Source organism: Chanodichthys erythropterus, chromosome 7 (genome assembly GCF_024489055.1).
Source record: "Chanodichthys erythropterus isolate Z2021 chromosome 7, ASM2448905v1, whole genome shotgun sequence".
Classification (NCBI taxonomy): domain Eukaryota; kingdom Metazoa; phylum Chordata; class Actinopteri; order Cypriniformes; family Xenocyprididae; genus Chanodichthys; species Chanodichthys erythropterus.
This window is the reverse complement of record NC_090227.1, coordinates 33923646-33934519: the sequence shown is the minus strand read 5'-3', so window position 1 is coordinate 33934519 and position 10874 is coordinate 33923646. Positions and strand designations below refer to the sequence as shown.

At 35.3% G+C, this 10874-nt stretch overlaps 1 protein-coding gene across 2 annotated transcripts; it reads left to right on the top strand.

Annotated features, from left to right (window-relative positions):
• Positions 1–738: 738 nt before the first annotated feature.
• On the top strand, positions 739–10372 carry il34 (interleukin 34). Of its 2 annotated transcripts, none has more exons than XM_067390301.1 (7): positions 739–1192; positions 3305–3414; positions 4808–4914; positions 5295–5372; positions 6216–6416; positions 8701–8863; positions 9545–10372. In XM_067390301.1, exons 2-7 carry the CDS (start codon positions 3375–3377, stop codon positions 9586–9588), a joined length of 633 nt encoding a protein of 210 aa, XP_067246402.1. In that variant the 5' UTR covers positions 739–1192; positions 3305–3374; the 3' UTR covers positions 9589–10372. The 2 variants fall into 2 exon arrangements, with proteins under 2 accessions (XP_067246402.1, XP_067246403.1); XM_067390302.1 differs by lacking the exon at positions 739–1192 and adding an exon at positions 1220–1356.
• The last annotated feature ends 502 nt before the right edge of the window (positions 10373–10874 follow it).

Below are 10874 nucleotides of genomic sequence, written 5' to 3'. Positions count from 1 at the left end.
TAGTGTGCCTTGGTTGCCCATATGCCCATTGTCCATTGTGTTGTGAGATGAGGCGCTTCAGAGTTCGAAAAAGACGTTTGTCATGAAATTCCTAAAAGTGTACAACTGTGCCAAGCCTGTCACCACAGAACCACAGTAAATGTAGGGAATAAATTAGTAATGTGCGTGGGTGAATGAGGTTTACAGGGAGATTGGGCAAAGAAGGCACTCTTGAACTGATGCATGAATGCTTGTTTCTTGACCCATGTGCTAAAGGTGTTGTTGTTGGCTGACTGTTAACTAGTTTCGCAATGTTCTAGTGGACCAGTTTCTGGCCTTTGTCAATTTTGTGGTCATTTGTACTCTTATATCAAATAAACTGCAGAGGTTGAGTGTAGTATGTGCACTTTCTGGAGGGTCAACTTAATTAATTATTATTATTATTATTATTTAGCACAGCATTGTCTTTTCCAGTTAACATTAACTATATGAAATATTTTCTTAAAATAAAATAAGATCTTATTTTGTCATGCTTAAATGTAGGCTATAGTAACTTGATAAATAACGACAGTACAACATGTTTCATCAGTTAATGGATGCCTCCTCGGGAGGACATGTGTTCGCGAGCGTATAAATTTAGCGTGCTCTGACTAACTTGTAAGCTTTTGTGGTTACTGAAACGTATTTACTAATATTTTAAAAATACTTTTAAGACCCCCCAACATTTCAGACTTTTTAGGGGGGTCAGACTTCCCCATGATTCGTACTATCGTCCAAGTGTTCGAAGGCTGAAGTAAAGGTTTCTTCGATTTTTTTTTTTTTTAGTTTTAGAAGACTAAACCTGTTTTGCTCACGTCCAGCCACTGACGAGTTAATAGTTATGTTGACCCAAAAGTGAAAGTAACAGTTTCATCGCTCTTTACTCAGCGTGTTCTTCTCGTGGTACTTCGCGCTGAGAAGGCTGTAGGCGTGTGTGTGTGTGTATGCTATATAGCGACTTAACCTAAAGAGGTAATATAAGAAAAGGGAGTTTCCGAATCTTTTGGGTGGACGTTGCATTGAAAAGGGGACGAATTTACTACTTCGGTCAGTATTCTGCATGCCTGGAAGTGTCAGCGGTCATATCTAGAGGAATAAGCAAACAATTGCTGTTTGTTGAAAGTACTCTGCAGATGGCTTCCCTGTGAGACAGCCTAGGTCATCGAATCGAAAGGTTTGTGGCTTATTTGTATTCCTTGTGCTGTTGAAGTGTGTTGCGTGTTAATGCGTCTTCTATGGGAATCAGACGCAACAAGGCGTTTCATAATGGCTAAGCCAAGATCCAACGAACCAACGCCGTCCACTGACAGATCCCTTTTGATATCAAATAGATTACAGGTGAATTTACAAGATGTTTTGACAGCAAAATTTGGTCGATACATTAACACTTTTATGTTAAGTCGCTGGCATAATTTATATGAATTATTAACTGATTCATGATGCTTTCTCTCTGTATTATACAGGCATATACTGTATGTATATATATATATATATATATATATATATATATATATATATATATATATATATATATATATATATATATATATATATATATATATATATGTGTGTGTGTGTGTGTGTGTTTTTTCTCTCTGTATATATATATATATATATATATATATATATATATATATATATATATATATATATATAAAAATACAGAGAGAAAATTATTCCAGTATCTAAATCTAATTCTAGATTCTAATTCCAATCAGAATTTTCAGTCACATTATTCAGAATTCCACTATTCAAACTAAACATTCATTTATTTCTGTACAGGTCCAAACAAAGGTAATTATGGCTGATATTAGGCACAGGAAAACGTTATGCTTTTGTATAAACAAATTTGGGAACAGTGAGGAGACTAACATTGTACAAATAAACAAACAAACAAACAGAATGACCCACATCTTGCAATTAAAAATGTTGTGTTGTAAAGAAAAGGGTAACTTTATTTTGATGACATAGTTACACATTACTACATGTACTTATTATAGTAATAACTGTACATTATGCATAATTACAAGTAACTAACCCTAAATCTAACCCTAACCATAACTCTATAGTAAATATATGTAGTTAATTAGTATTACTAAGTACATTAATGAGTAAATAAGTACAATGTAACTATGTCACCTTAAAATAATGGGTTACATTTTATTTTAAGGTGTCTTTGTTACACTGTAATCATACATTTAAGTACTGAGTAATATTAAATAACTATATGTACTTACTATAGGGTTAGGTTTAGGGTTATTTAAAATTATTACTATCGTAACTACATGTAACATATGTAACAATGACACTAAAATAAAGTGTTACCAAATAATGTGTAACCAAAAAAACTAATGTGAATTAATGAGATCATTCAATTACTGCCTAGTATTTCTAAAATTTAGGATAAAAAATGGCATCTCCATTATTTCCAGAAGTTTAATCTAAAGGCACAACCAGAATATTGGCGCTATTTGGGAAATGATGTGCATGTACAAATGGTAATTATATAAAATAGCTGGCTTAAGTAAACAGCGCTATTTGAAAAACTAGTATGAAATGTCAGTATGTATCTGCAATGTATTTTTCTCAAAAGATTTTGTCAAAATCTGCTTTGATTGCGAAATAGAAAATTCTCTTAAAATAGTAATTAAAACATTGTGTCAAATAAAGAATATTATTTGTTCTGGCACGTGTTCTTTACAGGTTCTTTCTTACAGATCCATTATTACCAGTAATGATTTTCCATATCAAAAAAAAAAAAAAAAAAGATATACAAGTAAAGACATTTCTGATAAAACTACAAAAAAATGTTGATTAAAAATTCACATGCTCCACATGTTCATCACATGGATATTAGTCAGAAACTTGCTGTCATGTTAAGATGATAGTAAATTCCCTGTAGGATTACAAGGAATTTTAATTTTTGCTTTCGAAAAAAGAGACAACATCTGGATTTGTTTTACACAGCTGCTGCACAGGCTGTGTAGGAGAAAAACAGTGGAACGTTATGATCGAACTCCAGCCCTTCAGATAAACAGCGATCCCCTTTCCTGCTTCACTTTGAGTTTTTACAACTCTTTTGGTCATTAAATTCAGATATGCCAGCTCAGACTTTTTCGATATTTATATGTTTTACCTTCCAGAAGGAGCGTAAATGAATTCAGATGTGGTCCGGGTTCTCTTTGTCCAATATGAAGTTATTTGCACATAAAGTTAACTCAAAAACTTGCCATTCAATCTAGTGTGATGTTTGTTTTGACTATGTCTGTTTTTGTTTTTTTAATAGACCAAGCGGACATAAGAATTTTCTGGAATCCAGACCCATAATACAGTGCAAGCAGAGAATAAGCAGAACCATGATCCAGTTTGAATGCCGCCTCCTCAGGGGGCTGCTGGGTAAGTCCAGTAATTACGTGATTTCAATTGTATAATGCTAGGTTTTGTGCCAATAGGACATTGAAGATATTCAGTTGTGTGGGAAACTTGGATGTGACAGTACTTGACATAAATATTTCTGCAGTGGCACTTCAGAAACATTTAGAGTGATTCATTACTTCCTCAGCTAACTGGAGACTCTCTTGTGCTTTTAAACTAAAAGGACAAACACAACTGATACATCCAAATGAGAAAAACGTCTCTGGCTGATTACGTGAGCTAGCTTAGGCAACAGTTGCTAAGAATTAATGTGTGGTTTTAACATCTGCATATATGGTCAATTGTTACTTCTGAAATGAGTGTCAAGCTAAACATATGTTTGAGGAGAGCTACTGCATATTGTGCTGCCACTGAAGGACTAAGACGTGACTGTTAATGTCACCACTTCCTGTGTTCAGGAGAGATAGAGATCAGAAATAGACAGATGCATAAGGTAAAAGAGAGGGCAAGGAGGGGGATACCAGGCCAAAAAAGCCAGAATAACTTTGACGGGAGGTGGGGGTTGAGTGGTCGGACACCAGTAAATAGCCCAGGTTCTGTGGCATAACAAATTCCTAGCCCTCGGAAGTCTGTTTCATGGCTTGGAGACTTTGCTGACTGTCAGTCTCTGGGTAACAGCCCTATAGTGCAGCTCAACCACAGAGGCCAACCGCACTGTGATCCACAGCAAAGTGACAGATGAATGCCGGTGCCCTGTCTTTCCGCCCTGGGCTAGCTAGTCAGAATCACTTATCTTTAACAATAAAAGCTCCAAAATAGATACAGGATCAGCCTCAGGTTTGCTACCACAGTTCATCTGCATGAGTTTCACTTTATCTTCTTGAAAATGCTCCCATAAGCATTATGTGATCATTTCATGCATATTATGCTTTTGAGGACTGCAGCTCTTGTGTTGTGGCATTATGACTCGCTTTTCTGCAGCAGCACCTTTTTCCTTGTAAGTCGGGCTGTGGTCTGAGGTTTGTGTCTTGTCACAGGGCCAACATTTCACGCTTTATTTATGTAACCTAAAGTGCCATTGCCTTCAAATATATATCACACCGTTACTATGTGACATACCGCTACAAAAGTCAACAAAACTTAAAGTAAAATGTGATGTAGTTAATAGTTATCATCAATAAATTGAAATATATATACTCCATCTTCAAAACAGTTTTGAATACATTCATCATGAAGATTTGGATTGATACTATACATAAAGGCACAGGCCTTTTAATTGATAAACTCAAATGGATCCAGTGGAGAAAAGATAGTCAAACTGTGTTATGCTATGCATATTTTGATGGAAAGTTTAAGTACATAACAGCAATCATTTCATGAAGCCATTATTGTTTTTCTTCTTCTGTTCCTCTAGGTTTTATTTGTCTATTACCAGTGTGCATAAGTGCAGCACCAGATCTGTGCGGCCCACTGAAAACAGTACGGGAAAGCCTAAACTCAACCCTTAGGAGACGTTATATGGTAAATGGATTCATAATACTTAAATTATAGTGTTATATTCTATAATGTTAGGCTCTTGTAAAGCTTAAAGATATTGATAATGAAAACAGACATAAAAAAGCAAAATATACAATTTGCATAAAGTGAAGGTTGTATAAATGTCTAGCATAAGGATGGGAAACTTCTGTCCTGGAGATCCCCAGAGTTTAGCTCCAACCCTAATCAAACACACCTGAACAATCTAATCAACATCTGCAGGATTACTAGAAAGCTACAAGCAGGTGAGTTTTTATCTGGGCTGGAGTTAAACTCTGCAGGACAGCGGCACTCTAGGAACGAAGTTGCCCATCCCACAGAACGAATGGCATGCCAATAAAAGGTTTTACATTTACTCTTCACAGAAAATGAACTTTCCTATTAATTATACTGTTCAAGTGCATTATGAGGAGGTGTTCAGACTACGCAACATCAGCAGACTGGTAAGTCTTTATCCCACTGACACTGTCCCTGACCACAACCCTATGACTCACTCTCCATCGTGGCTTATAGCCACACTCTCCACAACTTCCCACACCAATTAGATCATTTTTCCTGTTTGTCGCCGATCACCAGAGATTTAAATCTCGTGACTTACAAACAGAGTCAGATTGGAGTCACAGTTTTAGTGTTTCTGAGGGCTTTGAGGGCCTGTGACTCAGCATTTGCAAATATTCAGGGGTGAATCTCACACAAACTAAAAAGGAAAAAAAAGAAATACAGCAATTCATAACACTGTAAATTATTGTATTATAACATTATATAAAATGATTTTTTCACTGAAAAGTTTTTTTTAACACAAGCATAAACAAAAGGCATATATGCATAAAAATCTTACAACTTAAGATATATATTCTTAAAATTACAATAATGATAATTGAATATTAATTGAATAAAACCCAAAATTAAATTTAATATAACATTAAATTAAGAAAAAAATATAGAAAATGGTTAAAGCAAGAGCCACATATGAAATATATATGTGATGAAAAGATTTTTTATATATATATATATATAGTGTACATATATTCCCCATTCTTTGTAAATTGTAAAATTGGTATGTAACTTGAGACCGTAAATTCTGAACTTTGACCTGACCTGGCATAAACACTGTGACCTTAAAATGAACTCTTTTTTTCAACATAACGAGACTCTGACACTGGAGAAGAATACATGCCTATAAATCACAACCATTCTAATATAATTCAACATTTCCTCCTTCATTACAGTTCTTTGTCTCATTCCTTCTGTCTTATCTTGTTTATCTCTCACTCTCTGTTCTCTAGAACACAAGTACTGAAGATGAACCGGTGCAGAAGAGAGATCTACAGGATTTGTGGCTTTTGGTTAGTCAACAGGGTATAAAGAGGGTTTTAAGGGTGCTGCCAGAGAGACATCCAACACGACGTAAATACCTCTCCAATCTGGAAAATCTCTTCAGAGATTTTGAAGCACTTTATAACCAGAGGAATCCCAGCGATGAAGAGGTTAGAACAATGATGTAATTTCTGCTTTCTCAACAGCATCATGCTATTAATCATTCTGGCTGTCACTGCCACTGCTCACAGTATCTCAAAGCTAACATTTTTCTGCTTTTGAATACAAGTAGGCCTGTCTCAATAATCAATATATGGACTTATCGCGCAATATATGTACATGACCTCAATAATTTTAATAACATTTTGCCGATCATACTGTCATCTGCTGTTTCTACACAGAGCAGTCATCGACAGGTGAAAAAGGGTGTTTTTGAGGTGTTATAGTGTTTTGCTGACAACTACAGACAGTTTGGAAGAACAAGTCCAAATGCTCTCAATTTCAAAGCCACAATCCACTGTTCCGGTGCAAATATAATGGTCACAGTGCAAAATAGTGCACACTAACAGCTAGTGTTAATGCAATTTCACAAGGGACACAGCAGTTGTCAGTTGAGTTCATTTTCATAGATAATGCATTTTTTGCATTCCACTACAGTTGTTCAGTTGTATTTTCTATGTAAACAGACATGTTTGACCGTTGTGCTCGCAACTTTTGCAGCATCACATGTGTTGCATCATAATCATGTGGCGCTTAAGTTAAAAGAAGTCTAGAAAAATAATTTTAGCAGCAGATATGGCCTTGAGGCATCTGTGCTGTCATCTGACTGCTAAGTAGGGTTTGTGTTTTCAGCAATAGAATAAAAATCTGTAAATGGAAAATCTCCATAGTGCCTTTTGTGCATTTGACAATAATATAGTTTAACGCAATTATTTCTGGAACAATACATCGCACAACAAAAAGTAGTTATCTTGACATGCCTAAATATAAGCATTACTTTTAATTATTTATTTTTTTAAGCCCAAAGTGTACACCATCCCCTGCGAAAAACATCATAATCAAATTACTAAGCAAACACTGACAGGAATAACACAAAACTCATCTTTTTAATGCATCCAACCATTTTGTCCAACTCCTAATCAGTGCTGAGTCATCCTGCTAAATCGGGTTACCATGATTTTGCCAAGCTCGACATGTTCCTGGATCAACATCTTTGTTGATCCTGGAACAACATTCCAATCAACAAGTAGTTTTTAAATAAAACTACTACCTTGATCTACACAAAATAGGTATCGTTTGAAAGCTCAGAGTCTGAACTTTACAATGAATGTAGCCCATTATGAAATACTTTTTTGTAGGCTACTATGTACTGCAATGTGTCAAAAACATCATACAGCTCAGATAATCATGTGTCATATGTCACTTGAAAGGTCTCATGGAGTAGAATATAACAAGCATAATTGTTTTGGGCCTTGCCTAAACTTGAGCAAGTTTTTGTATGTGAAACCCCGCAAGACCTATATGTAAAAATATACCGTATTTTATGTCACTTTTGCACAATATGTTTACAGCAGATTCTCATGATTAAAATGAGTCAAAAATCAACAAAATCGAATCACAAGATATTCCTCATGGAATTACGACACATAAAATCCCACAGGCGCACAGACACTAACTAAAATCAGATGTAGCTCTCACGTGGTATTTTCGATTATAACTTAATGAAACATGCATAGATCGTAGAAAATGGAGCATCATTACTAACGGTGGATTCTCCCAATTGAAATGAGTCCAAAATAAACATTATCCCTTGCGTTGATCATGAGATATTCCTCATGGAGAAACGATTTTAAAAATGCCCATTAGGGGGCGTCAAGGGCCAAACAAAAAGGCTACCTTGGTTCCAAATGCTGTAACTTTTGATTACTATATGCTATCACCACAAAATTTGATCCAGATGCCGCTCATGTACCACATGTAGGGGTACTTCACTTAAAAAATAATTGTCCTACTACCTTATTTCCTTCCTGAGTTATTACATGACAAATAAGAAAGATATGTACAATTAAAATAAAAAATTATATATATTTTTTTGTATTTCATCAGCAGTTTCTCAGCATGAGAATGTCCAAATGTAATAATTTATTTTATTATTTAAAAAAAAAAAAAAAAAAAAAAAAAAATCTAAGACTCTCCTTGCTACCATTTTGGAGTTATGAGTCTTTACTTTTGTGTATGTCACTAAGAAAAAACAACTCAAAAATGCCTTCAGGGTTTAAGAGGTTTAATAAAACCTCAATATAGGCTTATTGTTTTCTTGATTGGGTAAACTGAACTCAGTTTGACCCCTTGAATCTGTCCAGTCTGTGTTACTGATGTTATGTTAGCATTATTTATAGTATTTAAGTTCATCATAATGAAAAAATGTGTGTCTTTGTACCTGTTTCAAAATAGAGAGATCGTCCAGAGATTATACAAAACATCTGGGATCGACTGACGGACCCATATTACCAGGGATGGAAGTCTGTAAAACCCAAGTCATTACTGGATAACTGTTATCGGACCATGCTTTGCCTGTTCAAAGAGTGCTTCTCAAATGCGGATGACAATTATGATTGTAAGTGAATGGAACTTGCTTTTTGTTTTTTCATTTGTGTGACGGTAGAATATTGATCTGCTAAACATTGATTGGTAAAAGGCCCACTGAATCAATTCAACAAACACAGACTACATTTGTTTTTTTTTTGTAAAAAATTTGAATTTTTTTTGGGAATGATGGTACTGACTTACTCACTGGTGTTTTGAGGGTTTGAGGCAAGAAAGTTGAGGTACATCTAATGATTGCTACCATTTGGTTTGGGGAATTTTGGAGTCAAACCACAAGAAGGGTTCTTCCACCAGTCCACCAAATTTTTGTTGATAACCTCACGCAACCCCAAAATGTATGCACACGGTAGCAAAAAGATGGAAACTTTTGCTGTTTGTTGATGCATGTCTGTGGTCAAAAATCAGCCTTTGTGAATGAGAAAAAAAGTCCTAGGGGATTGAATCAACATCTTTATCCCCTCCCCTCCATGATGAATGAGATGGTAGCATGATTCAGGCTTTGAGGTTGTCTGAAGGATGTAAAGTACCTTAAGAAAACCCACATGTTTTTACTAGCCTGAACATGCCTCGTCTTTTGCTTTCTACCAACTCTTTGTGATGTGTCTCTAATGAGGAGCTCTAAATAACATCTTTATATGTGACACCAAAATGTGACCACTTATCTGTGCTCTTTCTCTTAATTAATTTCTAGATTGTGAAGTCCTCAACTGGAGGAAAGAGAAGAAAACAACATAGCAGCAGATCTAAGCGGATCTGATCCTGTCTTCGTGTTGCTGGTGTTGGTGTAAAAGGGTGTTTCCCGGTGTATGTAGTGACATGCATCATGCTAGTGTGCCTCTTGTCCTAGTGACTGCCTCCACCGGTGTTACCCATATGGAAAAATACAACACCACTTGGAAGACACTCTACTGACCCAGCAGCTATTGCTCTCTGTCATTCAGAACATTCATACCTCCGTCCACCCGCCTGCCAACCTGCATATTTATGTGGCATTTTGCTAATAAAGGATCATGTATGCACTGTGCGTGTGCTCTATGGAGGAGAGAAGCTTTGACTCTTCGCTGTAGCATTTTCTATTGATAATTCCCAAAAGTCTTTGCCACTGTGACATATTTTTGAGGAAATGAAATATTTTGTCCTTGATGAATAGCAAAACAGTATATTATCATTGCCACGTTGTAAATGTTCTCGGTAAGATTTAGGTAAGACGTATAAATAACATGAAGCTTCTTTTGTACACGTATCATTTGCATGCAAATGTTATGCTGACTGCTGGCTTAGTCGGCACTGTTGCTTTTACCCATTGGCTCTTTACTTTGTGCTTTACTGCTGGTTCGATGTTGAAAGTTTGCACCAAAGTACTCCAATAAAAAAAGCTTTTTAAGGTGACCAAGAGGGTTTGATATCAGGTTTGCATATGTTTTATACACAGATTTTAATCTAGGTTATTTATTTGGGCTCCTGCCACAGAATGTTCTGGTAACTGTTGTAAAATGGCTTGGAAATAAATCTCCCACTATCACCCTCATGTGTTCACATGTATCATTTGTTTTAAGCTATGGGTTTGGTTACTTTACAAACACACTCACCTTTCACACACAGTACCTGATGGGTTTACAATATCCGAGATAAACATCGCAAGACGTATTTTTATATGGAGGAAATGACATTTGCTAAATTATTTTATATAGCTAATTATAAACACTGTAACTAACCATAAAAGAAAACTTTAGCATTTTTATAATAATAATATTAATACACTAGAAACATTGCCTTGACAACTAAATGAAATAAAATAAGTTTAACTAATCAGAAATAAACTAAAGCTAACCCTACAACATTTTAATAAAAAATGCACATATGATTGTTAAAACAAACTCAAATTAAAATGAAATTATATATAAAAAGCTCATTCAACTTCAACACTTTAGAATAATGGTCTGTCATTAATAAGTAACTATGCAGGAAGTAATACTGGACTAATGTGTAGTACATTAACACTTCAACTATTAACTAATGTT

Coding starts and splice junctions, on each gene's coding strand:
- il34 (XM_067390301.1), top strand. CDS start 3,375: ATGATCCAGTTTGAATGCCGCCTCCTCAGGGGGCTGCTGG. Junction 5,373..6,215: donor TACGCAACATCAGCAGACTG/GTAAGTCTTTAT, acceptor TCTGTTCTCTAG/AACACAAGTACTGAAGATGA. Junction 8,864..9,544: donor TGCGGATGACAATTATGATT/GTAAGTGAATGG, acceptor ATTAATTTCTAG/ATTGTGAAGTCCTCAACTGG.